Source organism: Tympanuchus pallidicinctus, unplaced genomic scaffold, assembly GCF_026119805.1.
Source record: "Tympanuchus pallidicinctus isolate F22 unplaced genomic scaffold, pur_lepc_1.0 scaffold14, whole genome shotgun sequence".
Taxonomy (NCBI): Eukaryota; Metazoa; Chordata; class Aves; order Galliformes; family Phasianidae; genus Tympanuchus; species Tympanuchus pallidicinctus.
The window spans coordinates 221,959-236,493 of record NW_026294659.1 but is presented as its reverse complement, the minus strand read 5'-3'; the positions used below and the strand labels follow the sequence as shown (position 1 = coordinate 236,493).

The 14,535-nt window shown below is 40.1% G+C and overlaps 1 protein-coding gene across 1 annotated transcript in view; it reads left to right on the top strand.

Moving 5' to 3' along the window:
• Positions 1-1,992: 1,992 nt before the first annotated feature.
• Positions 1,993-14,535, top strand: part of VEGFD (vascular endothelial growth factor D) — a 32,221-nt gene continuing 19,678 nt past the window's right edge. Inside the window, exon 1 of the mRNA XM_052674116.1 lies at positions 1,993-2,629. Within this exon, the coding sequence (XP_052530076.1) occupies positions 2,540-2,629 (90 nt within the window). The 5' untranslated portion in view covers positions 1,993-2,539. The remainder of the gene's footprint in view (positions 2,630-14,535) is intronic.

Genomic DNA, 14,535 nt, shown 5'->3' with positions numbered 1-14,535 from the left:
CAGCTCTCAGCAGGAGGCTGAGAGTGTGAGAGTCCTTGTGTTCGCATTTCTTTTCAACCTGATTTAGAGTAGAGAGCTGAGCTATGCTCTTGTCCTTAGACGTGTGCCCTCATCATTGCTTTGCAGAGTGCATCACCAGAAGAGCTTTTCTCTCTATATCCACACAGGCAGTTTTGCTTCATGAAAACAGTTTAAATGCCCTCATGGATGCAGGACGAGTTCCATAGCTGGTATTCAAAACACTCTGTGCTGTGCATGGGTCATCCCTTCCATCTGCCCACTTAGGCAGAGGATTGGTGATGCCCGTGTGAGAAGCAGCATCTTGGCCGCTGCCTGGAGGAAAGGTCCTGCCTTGTTCCAGGACCCCATGGTGTCTGAGGAAAAGGTGGGATTTTGCACTGACCTTCCCAAGGGAACCAAGAGGTTCATCCCTGAACCGTGCTGGAGATTAGTTGTACAATACTCAGTGACCAGGCTTCGGGGCATGAAGTGCATATTGATTCCTGCATGTCTTGGGAATCTGAGTCTGTGTGCAATTAATGATTCCCATAAAATGAGAGATGCTGATGGACAGGTATCCCCTCTATTTAATTGCAGATCAATAGAGAGCTATTATCATGCATTTCTGAGGATGTAGTGCTATTATTTCGCTTGGTTAGTTCTGCTAAAGTAGTGCACCTGAAGCTAAGAAGCATCACTTTAGTTCCACAGAGTTTCAGTTCCTGCAAGCAGTTGGCTACCAGCATCAGAAAGGAAATGCAGAAACTAAAAGAGCTCAAAGTGACTGTACATAAGCATGAAAAAATATGTTCATTTAAAATGGTAAGTTAAATAGTTGATGTATTTCAATGAGCACTTACTCAGAATGTCCCTGTTGGTGTGGGGCCAGTGAGAGAGTATGAACACAGCCAGCAGTGTGTATGTGGGCAAGGCAGGAGGGGAGAAGCAGGTACGCAGAGCAAGGGAACTCACCCAGCTCAGCTTAGAAGGGGAAACTCCTGCTGTCCTTATACGAACCATGGCAGAGGGATGAACCAGATGAACCACGGATGGGGAAAGCCACCAGCTAGAACAGGGGGAACTGATTGCTTTAAAAAAAGTAAATTGCAAAAAGCAAGGCTAAAAATAATGCAGTTACATACATGTTTTTAAAAACATAATAGCTCAGTTAACTGGCAACAGCTGGAAGAAATGAATTCAAATAGTTTTCTCTCCAATCTCCATTTGTAAAGAATACTTAGGAAGAAATTATGCAAGCTAGTTGTTACATAGACGTGGCTTATGTTTAAGAGAGCCACTGCTTGGAAGTCAGAGGTAGGAAACCAGTGCTCTAAAATCTTAGTTAAAGGATTGTTTTATGGTAACGACTGTAGGATCTAATTCACAAACCTTAAGCCATGAGAGAGTGGCGAAAGGTCTCGTGGATGTAAAATATTACACAAGAGTATAACAATATGGATTTAACATACATAATTATCAGAACCTTTGTCTATGTTATAAATAGAAATTTTAGGTCTCCGTCTTGGTACTAAACAGGGAAAATATACAGAGGAAATGTATGCAGATCTTTATTATATCTTGGGACAGAAACAACACTTTGTGCTGCTGCAAGAAAAATAGATGGATTCCTTTTATGTCTGTGATTTCACGAGCTTTCATTAAAGAAATCAAATTCTATTTGTTACTAAAGATCATTTTTAACTTTTCTTTTTAAAATCTATCCAGAAAACACTATCCCACATAAGAACACACAAAAGAAAAAAGTCATTCTCTCTCTTTTCTGTTTTCTCCCCTTCTTTTCTACAAGAAGTAACTTAAAATATGTGTGCTGTGTAAGAACGTGAGCTGAAGTTTCATGTTTCAGGTAATCTTCTTTAAAATAATGAGAGTCTAGATTGCATCAGTTAGTTTTAAAACTGCTATGCTATTGGTAGGGACAAAATGGGATTAGAGCCAAAATTTGGCTGTGTTGCTGCCAAAGTCTGTATCAGATTTAAGACACATGCTTCTGCAAGCTTCCACGAAGGTTGTGAAAAAAAGTTTTAATACAGAGTTGGATTACAGCTCTCTAGCTCAAAACACTGGCCATTACGCTACCATCTGAAGAGGCTGCTGTAGCACGGAGCGCAGAACAGAGCAGACTGCTTAAATCTTCTGGACCACAGATGGATTTTGAATACCTCTTTGTGCCCTGATGGAAGATATAGTAACTTCATTAACTGGAACCCGTACCTGATCACTTGTGAGAGTGTAGCTGCGTGCATACAGATACCAATCTATTTAAAGTCTTATCATGATTTTCTTTCGAATGTATCTAAAATCTACTCTAAGAAATTACAGTCTCTAGGTGAATTGTTCAAAATAATTGCTTAGAAGAGTGAAGAGCAAGATATTTACTCTCGCATGTTGGAATCCTTTGCGAATTTATAACAGAAATTTGGAAGCTTTTCTTGTCTGTTGTGGTGAAATGCATTTCAAAAGAGACGCCTCCAGCTGTATGACAACAACTGCGTAGTAACCTGCGGAATTAAACATCAGAATGTACAAACCGTGGGTGACTGTGAATATTTTCATGATTTCATTTCTGCATTTGCTGCAAGGATCTGACTATGAGAATGGATCTGTAAAGGTAGGCGATCTTTATTTATTGCTAATGTTAATAATCCACATTGCCAGAATTACACAAACCTCATGGGCAGGGTGGTAGGTTTCTAGCTGTTTTGATGAGGGGCTTGTTTGTGTTTATTTTGTTTTGTTCTGGTGATTGTTGGTGATTAAACAGAAGTTTAATAACCCTAGAGTTAAGAGAATCTATAAAGAATTTAAATACGTATTCACTGCTTAGTATTTCATCTCTTTGTATTAGTTATTCTTATTTGTTACGTATTTTGTTCTTTAATTGAACTCCTTCTATCACTCATGCAAGATAAAAACAAAATACAAACCAAAAAGCAAATCAGAGTACTTAGAATACTTTCCAAATGCAATTATTTTTCTTTCAGCTATTAAGAATTTCAGGAATAAGTATCCAGGTGTTGAAAATCTTCCTCTACAAACACTTGTTCACCAGTTGCTCACTTGTTTGCCAGAAATGTTCTTCTTTTGTTTTATAGTAAGTGATGTTGTCCAAGACTTTACAATAAGTTACAACTAGTAATAGTAGGACACAGTGCCTGGAAAATAATCTTTCTTCGGAACATAATACATGCAAGAAAACTTAAGCTGAAGTCTCACCTTGGTAGTAGGATTTTTCAGATCTGATTTTCTGAGACAATGTGAGAAAAGCCAGGACAATCGTGTAGAAAAACAAGAACAAAAACTGGAACAGGATTCTGCGTGTGTAGTGTGTCCAAAAATAATTAATTCAGTGTGTGGTCCAGAACAAATTATTTGTTTTTTACTGACAAAGCAAATCAAGCTAATATTCTGTTTTCACTTCAAAAAACCTTCTGCTTGCAAGAGATGACCACACACCAGCCTGTGAACTGCACTGCATATTGACCTGTGGTTCTGAAAAGAAAGGCTCAGTTGTGTGCTTAATTGCAGACTTCTGTTGCCGGCACAAGCACTTAGCAGTGGTGAGTGATGGGCTTTCAGGGAGACTAATGGCTCACCCCTTTGCCTGATCACTATTCACAAGCTTTTAATTTACAACCTTAACAATCGAGTCTTTGGAATCAGTAAGACCATTGTAATCATTCTTACATACATTGCCTTCATTCTTCTATATGTTTCACTGCCTGACAAGTCACTGTTAAGTTTCCAAGACTACCAGAAGATACGGTATAGATCATGCTTTAAAGAGCTGTGTTTTACATATGTTGGCTGCTGATTACCAAAAGGAAAAGATGTTTTTTTTTTTTTTTACGTTGCTTGTTCTGGCTCTTTCTGTATAGACAAGGATTTTGGGCTAAGCCACTGATTATTTTTGTTTTAATGTTTTAAATTGTGTATTAGATTTATGGGCTGCTTTGGCATTTATGTTGTGGGCTTTTGTGTGTGTGCATATGTGGAAAGTCCCTGCAGAAAGTCCTTCATGTTACAGTGTTTAGTGGTACAGAGGATTATGCGTATTCTTACCAATTGCACCTAAGATTTTACTTGTAAAGTGAGAAATAATGTTATAGTCACTTATAACATCTTCTAAAAGTTCTTTCAGATCAACAGCAATACTGCCTGGATAGGAACCCTGAGGTCAGGCTGTAGGTAATGCACAATTAATGGGACACAGGAAGGGTTGCAGAATGGCAGCCTCTTCCCTTTACCCATTGTTACAGCAACTGAACTCAGCCCAGGTCACTTCAAGTTTTAAATCTGTTGATGGTCTGAACCATCAGCTGGTGTCAGTGTGGTATCATGTGACAGAGTTCCAGTGACTAAGTATTTAAATACTATATTTACCCGCTCCACAATGATCCTAAGTAATATTATGAAAGTTATCCTTACAAGTTGCTCATGCATCTCTGCTGCACTTCACTTTTCCTAACCCCATCCTCTTCTGTGTGCTGGATTCTCTTTCATTTCCCATCTGCACACTCAGCCCAGTAATTCCCTGCCTGCCAGTCCCAGTTCTTTCTGTCCCCATTTTCGTCCTGTCCCTGTCCCAGCACCACTGGCTCCCCAGCCCATGTTTTCGTGCCTCTCATGCTTTGAATAGGTTCCCCCACCATGATCCTTTTTGCACTACCTGTGCATCATCTTCCTCCCCATTCACTCACCCTGGCATAGGATACCCTGTTCCTCTCTCTGACTTTCAGGAGTGGCCTCAATTTCTCAGCAGTAATCTCAGTGCCCTACTGAATCCCTCTGTTTTCAGTCCCCTCCTCCCTCCCAAGCCTTTAGTTTTGTCTCTGTCTGTTCACCATTCACAAGCTTACCTTTCTCCTTACTCCAGTTACTACTTCAGGTCTTCCCGAACACTCCCATACTCTTTGGCTAGGTCTTACATGCCTCTGCCAGTGTTCATCTTCTTTCCCTTCCACACTCAGCCCTGACACCCTCCTTTTCCATGTTAAATGGAAGAGCTTGAAGGAGAGGAAAGATGTACTCAGGCTCAGCTCCAGGCTGCAGTGTGGTCAGCACCAGTCACATCTGCAGAGATTTTAACCGCTAAATCCTGTAAAGTCACTGCTGAGCATCTGTGAGCTGCTGCTTACATTTGGGTGGCAGAAATATCAGGAGGCATATCTGTGCCAACAAATGTTCCTCCGCTGTCCAAACTTCACATTGTGGTCAGCCACAAGATAATGCTAGACATTTACAGAGATAAGATTGACAGAAAAGGCTTTTGCATGGATAAAGAAGGAGGTTCATCCTCAACCATAGTCAAACTATTTTGACTAAGACAACACACCATACAGTCATAGAATCAGAGAATGGTTTGGGTTGGAAAGGGCCATAAGGAACAGCTAGTTCCAACCCCCCTGCCATGGGCAGGGACATGTTCCACTGAATCAAAAGTTGTTAAAATCATTTAGAAGCAGATGTCTGGCATGAAAAGTTTCAGTCTGAACATTGAACATCTGGCAATGTTATAAACAACTGGAAACAATCTCAAGATGGGAAGCGGTAGGCAACCTCAGTCTGGGGCAGGTATCTGACACGCCTCCTCAACTGAACTTGTGTCAAGATTGGCAGTAATCCCTCTATTTCACACTCCAGTTATTGGATTCAGAGTGCCAGTCTGACATACTAAATCCTCAGTGAACAATTAGATTTCCACATGGTTTTTCTGAAGACTGAGCATTAATGTTGTTCGTAAGGAAATGCTTAAAAAATTCCTTGTCAAAGTGTTGCTCTGACAGTCTCTTACATTTTCGAATACCTCTGCTAGAGAACCACAAACTTTACTGTCTCCCCCTACTCCCTCATCACTTTTCCTGTGACAGACATAAGCTAGTTTTTCCAGAATTTTAAAATTAGATACAGAGGTATGTCCTATATTCATCAAAGCTGAAGTGACTTTTGCCAGTAAAAGCCAGCCATCTGTCAGAGCTGCTTCTGTCTTCCCACATTAAAACTGCCTGTCTAATGAGGATCCAGGTCCTGATCTCTGAGGGTCTGAATCTCAAGGCTCCCTAACCTGTTCTGCCCCTAATTCTACGTACTCAGGGGAAGACAAGAGAAAGTAATGCCCATCTTGTAATATACTCAGAGCTTTCCTTTTTCTTTTGCAGGTCTTCTCACTATTAAAAACTTTCTTTCGTTTTACTAGAGAGAGTCCCATCATTAGTAGGCCTGAAGAATATCAGAAGACTTATGGATTAGATAAGCTGAGACCTGGAGGTGAACACGGCAGTTCTCTGCTACATGCCTATCTTTTTCCCAGCTTAACTCTTTTTTTAACCTCTACACCAAATATTTATAGAATCATAGAATGTCCCAAACTGGGAGGGACTCACAGAGATGATCATCAAGTCCAACCCCTGGCTCCACACAGCACCACCCACAATCAAACCCAATGTCTGAGAGCGCTGTCCAGACGCCCTTTGAACTCCAGCACTCAGGGCCGTGCCCACAGCCCTGGGCAGCCTGCTCCATGCCCACCATCCTCCAGTGAAAAACCTTTCCCTGACCCCTAGCTTGACCCTCACCTGACTCTGCTCCATGCCGTTCTCTCAAAACATATTGATACAGGCTTGAATGGACATTTTTGCTCCAGCAGGCCTTAGATTCAACAACCTCATATTGACACTGTCAGCGGGACAGAAGTAAAAGCCAGATGCCAAACACAGCTGTCTTCTGGCCTGCTTTGCTGAAGGTGGGAGTGAAAGAGCACTTAGCCATGATTCTCAGCACCTAAGTGACAATTGCCTTGCCCTTGGGTAGGCGTGGAGATGCTGGTGAGCCATGGCACCATGAACTGAAACAGTTACAATGCTCTTTGCCTTTCTCTCTCCCTAAAGTCAGCTACAGTCTCTCTCTGCAACCAGAAGAGAACTCTACAAAGAAACCCGAGCAGCTCTTTGGAGAGCTGACAGTAAGCTTCCATCTATCTGATTCTCACTGATGCTGTTTTTCAGATAGTCACATCTTCATAGCACTCTGGTAACTGCTTGCAAATGTTGCTGATTTTTTAGAAAAGAGATAACCTAATAGATTTTCTGTTTCATAGATTCTTTTCCTGAAAGGCAGCTCTTGGAAGTACAGCGAACTGCTTAATAACTAGGGAAAAAGTGCTGAAGGCTGTTGGAAACAATTTCTCTCCTCAAACTAGACTTTTCTTTCTTACATCCAGCTTCCTTTCAAAGTTACCAGACTCTTTGGGGTAAAGATGATGAAACTGTGGTTTTCAGAACTGTTTTATTATCTCAGTTTTGTCTTTGTTGCTTTTGATTCTCTATGATTACAATCTCTGGTATGATGTCCAACGAACCAAAAACATGTAGAAATGTACGTGCAGCACTCCCGCAGAAATGTTTGGCTGTGCTTTTATGTCAGGAGTGGGAAGCTATCATGGAGGTTGTGAAGCAAGCCATTTTGTTCTGAGCTATCTGCTGCTTTCAGTCTACAGTGAGGGATAAGCGAACAATCTTGCAGTGTTGCCATGCCACACAGCATCCATTCTTGGCTCTTATCAGTTTGGAAAGGAAACTACCACAACACTGCTGCTTTGTCAAAATCTGTTCACACTCAGGAAAAACAGCAAGAAAATCACTCTCAGCTCAGGTCTTGCAGTCTGGCCCACCTCAGCTGGGATTGTAATTCCTGAGTACATAGCAGGGTGCTGAAAAGTGCATCATGCTGTTAAGATTGATCAGATGAGAATGAGAAATTCATTCCTCTGTTCAGCTTTTTGAAATGAAGACAGAGCTAATTAAAATTTGACATCAATATGGATCTTTTCTGGAGCTCTGTAGTACCCAGGGAGGCAGGTTAGGAGGGCAGTGGAGCAGCTTTGACTTAATTTGTGATCACAAGGCAACCAAAACAGGCAATCAGCTCAGGCTTGGCAAGTGTTACTGGTCTGAGGGTGGGTTGTTGCAGCCTGCTTGCACTTTCTCCCCCAGAGAGATTTGTTTGTTTTTAGCCACTGATGTGGTGGTTTTGATGCAGCACTCAGAGGAGGAAAATAGAGCTAGGAGAGGAACAGTGTGCCTGAAAATGAAAAAAAAGTGGTGTAGACTCAGCTTGTGAGACCTCTGCTGTGCTGGCTGCAAGTTTTGCTCTGATCATTGCTGTCCACACTGCAGATTTGAGAAAGGTTTGCAGGTATTTTTTCTCCTGTGTGTCTACTTGGGAGAAAGAGATACAGTTGTTGCAGGTGATAACTCATTTCTATTCATTAAAAGTACTGTGCAGTAGTTTTTATAATTATCATTAGATGATTGGGATCTGTGTTTCATTTAGACCTTTCTCACAGGGAAAGTGCAATTACAAAACTGGCCACTACTGTTTCCTGGGCTTCACTTTGAGATGTAATCCCAAAGTTACTACATTGCCTGTGGGAAAAAGTGACTCAAGATATTTTGCTGCAAGGAGGAAATCCTTATCCCTCCCACTATTCGCCAGTCTCTTGTGTAACTTTCCGCCTGCTCCTTACCTCCCCAGTACATTTTGCAAATCTTCATCAGTCATATTGAGACTTGAGGGGAATGGAAACAAAACTCTTTGTGCCTCTATGACAGCTGCAGAGACTCCATTTGCTCATGGGAAGACCAAGCAGAATTTGTTCTTTTCTTTGATGTTTTTGTGAAAGAGGTACATGTGGGCGTCTGTATCAAGGACCGGCAGAACAACTGAGTACAGTATTTCATTTTGCTCAAATTAAGAAAGCAGCCTAAAGGATATCTGTGTATTGTTTTCTATCTTCCCCAAGTATGACCTAAATGATGTGACCATTCAGCCAGTGGGAGAATACCATTTAGGGTCCTTACTGTTTTTTCAGAATGGCACTTAGAAAAACTGGGTAACTATGTGAACACGTGAGATACGGCAATCCAGTGAGGGCACTACACGAATTTAGATAGCAGTGATTGTTCTGCTTGTTAGTGGGTCAGGATGGTTTTGTCAAATCCATGTTTTTAGATCAAAAATATGCTGTGTTAGTTTTGAGAACTCATCGTTGCTGAATACAAAGTAGTCACCATGTAGTGGGCGAAGGAATCATGTCATATATGATATGATATGGTGTTAAATTGCAAAGAAGTTGCATCATGTTGCTGTACCAACCTGGTCTAGTGAGCAGCCTGGTCTAATGGGAGGTGTCCCTGCCTATTGCTGGGCATTGGAACTAGATGATCTTAGAGGTCCCTTCCAACCCAAACCATTCTATGATTCTATGATTCTATGATTCTATGATTCTATCATATGTTGCATTGCATGTAGAGAGTATGCCATACAATCAGGCAAAACTTTTCACTTCAATTGGCAATGTGACTCAGAAACCATGTCAGGATATTTTCCTGAACTGCTAGGGAAATATTACATAATAAAAACTACAATTCCAGGAAAATGTGTGCATGTGATTGAGGTAACATAAGTTCACTCAGCATTGGCAGTGGATCTGCTTTGAGAAGTGACATTTGGAAATCCGGCAGTTCAATTGGCTAATTACACTTCCAAAACATTTGTCAAGTGTTTTGGGGCAAAAACAGAACCTATGGAAGCAGTAACTGAAAGAGCCTTCATCACATTAAAGAATATTTTAAAATATTGAAAGAACATACAATCATCTGATTTTATTCAATTCTCCATTACTGAGACATTCCAAAATCTTTGTCCAAACCTCAGAGATTGCCAAAGACTGGACAGATACCAAAAGAAAGTGACTATGCTCTGGATATGTTCTTTGTAAAAGCATATAATATACTATTTTTAACATGTGCATTCTGTCAGATTGTTAGCACACAGCATTGTGTAGGATGAAGAAAGTGCTGCATATTGTCTCTAGTTGCATTCTGTGCTGAGCATCATGTCTGCCTGAACGCGTTGCTGCTGTGCGAGATGATACAACCAAATACAGAAGGAGAGCTTGAGAAAACATACTGTTGGATTCTCATAGCTGTCAGTAGTATTTGGGACATACAAGCAAATTATTGCCATGGGCATTTTATGACAATCTGTATCTGTCCTTTTATTGACCACACAAATGTACTTCCCATGCTTATCACAGGAGAGGCCTAAAGGCAAATTCTCTGCATAAATGACTAGGCTTGAAAATAAACTCCTCACCGCATAGACCTATTCTTTTGTTCCATATATCCGATTCGGTTTGCCATCACTGCCCACAAAATGAGGCACAGGTGAATGCTGTTCCCTTCAAAAGCACACTTTAGCTGCTGTGAGAGTTTCTCATGAGAGCAAAAGATCTGTCTGTGGGGAGTGAGATTTATTTAATGAGAGTTGTAGTTGACTCTCAAAATACTTACTGGATGGAAAAAAAAAAAAAAAAAAAAAAAAGACCTCATTTTGGTGTAAAAAAAAATCACCTGGCTAAATGTGGGAGATATTTTGATAAAATTGTATCCGTTTCTGATTACTTTAGACATGTTAAAAGTAAAAGAAATAATCATGCTTTCCTTTCCAAATCATGTAACATTCTGCCGTTTCCACTTCTTCTCTTTGATATTTTGATTCATTCAAACCAAATGTTCAGAGAACAACTAAAATGTCTCGTCTCTGAGGATTTTGATAACGTAGCCATGCTACTAAAGTGCAAGAAGTCTGGTTTGTTTGCCGTGGCACCACAAAAGATCTATTCTAGTTGAAAAAAAAAAACTATTCAAAATATAAAACAGCTATTCTCTTGAAGACATTGGGTATCTAATATGATTTCCTTGTGCAAGCATATGATCTTCAACTGAATTAAAATCTGTCCGTATCTGAACTAATAATCTTAGAAAACAAGTAATTCAGTTTCTTGCCTTCACTGGGAACAAGACTGGAGCCTGGAAGAGAAGAGTCTGGAGAGAGCATTACCACACTGAACAGAAAAGATGGAGCGGTCTAGAAGCTGCTTCTTCTCCAGTTTTGGGTCTTGGTCAAATGATAAGCTGGCTAAGTTTTATCAAAAGAGACTCTCAATTGTCATATCTATGAACTATGAACGTCTCACATGAACGCATCCATCAGTCCCTACACCTTCATATAATATCAGATGAAACTATTCATTTTGTCACATCACATTCCTCCCCAAACCATATTTAATGTACCTGTCAGTCCTTTATGTGCCCTGGCCATTTACTGCTGCTCTTTTTACGGGGCGCTGTGTCATTTCTATTTCAGCAGCATTGGCACACATGACAAGTGGCTCTATCAACATATTCACTCTTCTCTCAGAGAAGGCAAGGGAAATACTTTTTAACTCCAGAGGCAGATGGCAGAGAGGTATCTCCTAAGCTTTGGGTGGAGAAAGCAAAAGCTTTGTTTCCTGTGCCTGCTCTGCAAACATTGAGTTCCAGTAGAGACTGATGAGGGTGGAGAGATAACCTTCAGGCTTTCCACCCAGAGTACAATTTACTGCTCCTCTTGCAGCCAGAATATACATCTCAGTTGCATTTATATTTTATTTGTTGTATGGAGTCCTTCTCTGATGGGTAAAATGCTATGGCAGTGGATGCATCTGAAAAGCTGAAAGAATTAGTGGACAAATTGAAGCCTCAATTTTCTGAGAGGACTGTGGAGAAGATTAAATGTTGCTCTGGTACTTTCTCAATAAAACAACTTCTTTGACTATCATATAACTACATCTGATGCAGCCCTAGGGTTTCTCAACAGTAATTCAGTCCCTACTGATTTTATATTTGGGCAAAGACATATGAGACCATTTCCAGCATCTTAAAAATTATATTCAGGCCAATTGCATATTTTTGCGATCTACTCAACTGATACAGCTGTACTCTTTCATTACAATTTTAATTGTAATGAAATTGAGTCAAGGATGAGACAAGATAGATCAAAAATTCATACATGATAGCAAATCAAAATTCTGATTTTAGTGGAGCGGTAGAAACTTAGTTTATATTTTTTCTCCTCAGATATGAAATCAAACAGATGATAAAATAAGTGCAAGCTAGTGTCAGACACAGTAGAGTCCTCCTGCTATATATTTTAAAGCTGATGAAGTTCCTTGTTTATAAGATTGCAAGTTACTCCTGAAAGTCCAATGCTTTCAAGGTGCAGAAGACTCTCACAATTTTATTATTCACTCTCCATACCCAAAGGACATGAGATGCCATATTAAAGGCAATATGTTATTGTAAAACTTGATGCTGGTTGGATTCCTGCTATCTCAAAATCAAGGCCTATCACTCTAAGCAATATTTTCTGTGTTCTCTTGGTACTCCCTTTGGATGAATGCCATCTTCTGTTTTCTCTTGTCTTCTAGCTTGGTTGTAGATGCCAGATTAGGGATTGTCTAATTATTTTCTTTTTGTACCTGATCCCTTACTCCTGGAAGCCGTAATACTAATAATACTAATGATGCAAATCACCAAAAAGAGTTCCCCTTACTGCAGAGATTCCATGGAAACTTATCATCTTCACCAAGCAAATAGCCGTACAGTACCTTCAAACATCACGTGTTGACTCCACAGTGGCAGGAGCTGGCCTGTTTTCTTGCAAAGAGAGATCAAAACTTTTCCACAAAAATCCTCTTGCAATCTAGAGAGTCCCTGGCCACATCACAGATGATACTACGAGCTACAGCATGACTGAGGAATTACCCCCATGGCTTTGAGGTAGGGAATTAAATGCATTCCTCCACCCAGGCAACTGTCAGTCCTTGTCTAAAGCCATTTCCAGGTCTTTCAAGTTTTCTTGTAGTTTCAGGTCCTGGTTGTTTATATTTGTGTCCTTAAGAAAAAGTGACCACTGTGCCTCAGCAGCAACTGTGCTTTGGGTAAGAGAGGGGATTTCATATCATATGACTGCAGAGCTAGTGATTGACTCCTAGAGAGAGAATGGAGAGAAAGAGGCAGTTTGAACACACTGTAGAATGAAATGAATGTTCAGTCAAAGCACTTATTTTTCTCACTTCACTATAGTAAGAACCTCAAGTAACAAGTTCATGTATTCAGTCAGGTGAATGACACCTGTAAGGTCAGATTTTTTGAGTTATAGTAGATTGGCTGGGTTGGCCAGGAGCAGTAGGAAATATATCTCTGCAAGATGAGCCTGTAATATTGATGAGATCATACACTGTCGTGAAAACACTTTGTAGAATGCACCAGAGGGAAAAAAAAAAAAAAAAAAAAAAAAAGGTTATTTTATGGTATAGCATGCATAACAGCAAAGTTTCTTTGTATTTTTACGTGGTGATGAATCATAAACCTTGTATTTAAAAAAACTTGATTGGGTCTAGTTCTGAGAATAGCCTAAAGGCAGCATTGTAATGGGGAACATTAGTTCTCAAAAAATACTTCTGTGTTTGTCTTCTACATGACTTCTTTTGACATGACTGTGGCTGCTACTGCTGCATCAAGCACACCACACCCACATACACTTTGAAATGTTCTCACTTGCAGCCAGTACTCTTCATCAATGTCCAAGTGCCCTCAGTTTGTGATGAAACCTCCTGACCAAACTGGCTAATTTTGAAAGACTTAGTTCAAACTTAGCTTAACAGTGTTTGGCCATGTTTGTAATAAAATAGCATTAAGAGAACCACGACTCGTTGCTATGAAGCTAAAATCTGCTTTCTTTGGCAAAACGAAGCTGTTACCTTCTTTTTATTGTTTAACTGCTGAGAAGGTGGATCATAAAACAGTGCAAGGTTATTGAGAGGTTCCTCAATCATTTGTCCTGGCTCCAGATGCAGTGATAATGTTGAAGCTTTCCACTGCTATTTGTGCAGTGCTTGACACAACAGCATCTGAGACCATAAATCAGAAAAAAACATTCCTTTTCAGAGGAGCTGTTGCACGCAAGTATAACTTTGAGCAGAGGTTTATGTTCCACTGTGGATGAGAAGTGCTGAGATGGGGGTTTAAAGAAAGTAGTTTTGATATCGTGTAAGCAAATGGGTTGTCCTTGGGTTTATTCATGGATTTTGATAATCTTTATTTACGTCTGTTCACACATACAAAATATTATTTACCATTCATCTGTTTCCTTAAATAAAAATATTGACAGATACTGGGCTTGAAAATAATGAATTTTGGGTCCTAAGCATGTGTTTGGGTATAGGTCCTCAAGAAATTTAGGATCTTAGTGGGCCTTTCTTTTACTATTGCATTCCACACATCTTTTTTTCTTAGTACAAAATACCTCCAGGAAATCTTGAATGGGCCAAACATATCATTAATGCAAAGGTTATCTGTGACATGCTGGAAAGGGTGGAACATGTGAAAATGTATTACTTGTATTCTGCTGGCTCACTCAGATATCAGTTTAAAAAGAGTAGGGTGCATTTTCTTAGGCAAGAAACCTAAGATCTTGCCAAAAGTGGAGAAAAGCAAGCTGCTGATTTGTGCCATCTGATAGGAGACTTTAAATGCTAATTATCAAGAAAAGGCACCGTTTGAGCAGTGCAGACTATGAAATTCTGCATATGTACAAGATACCAAAAAAACCCCCAAATGTTTGACAACAATC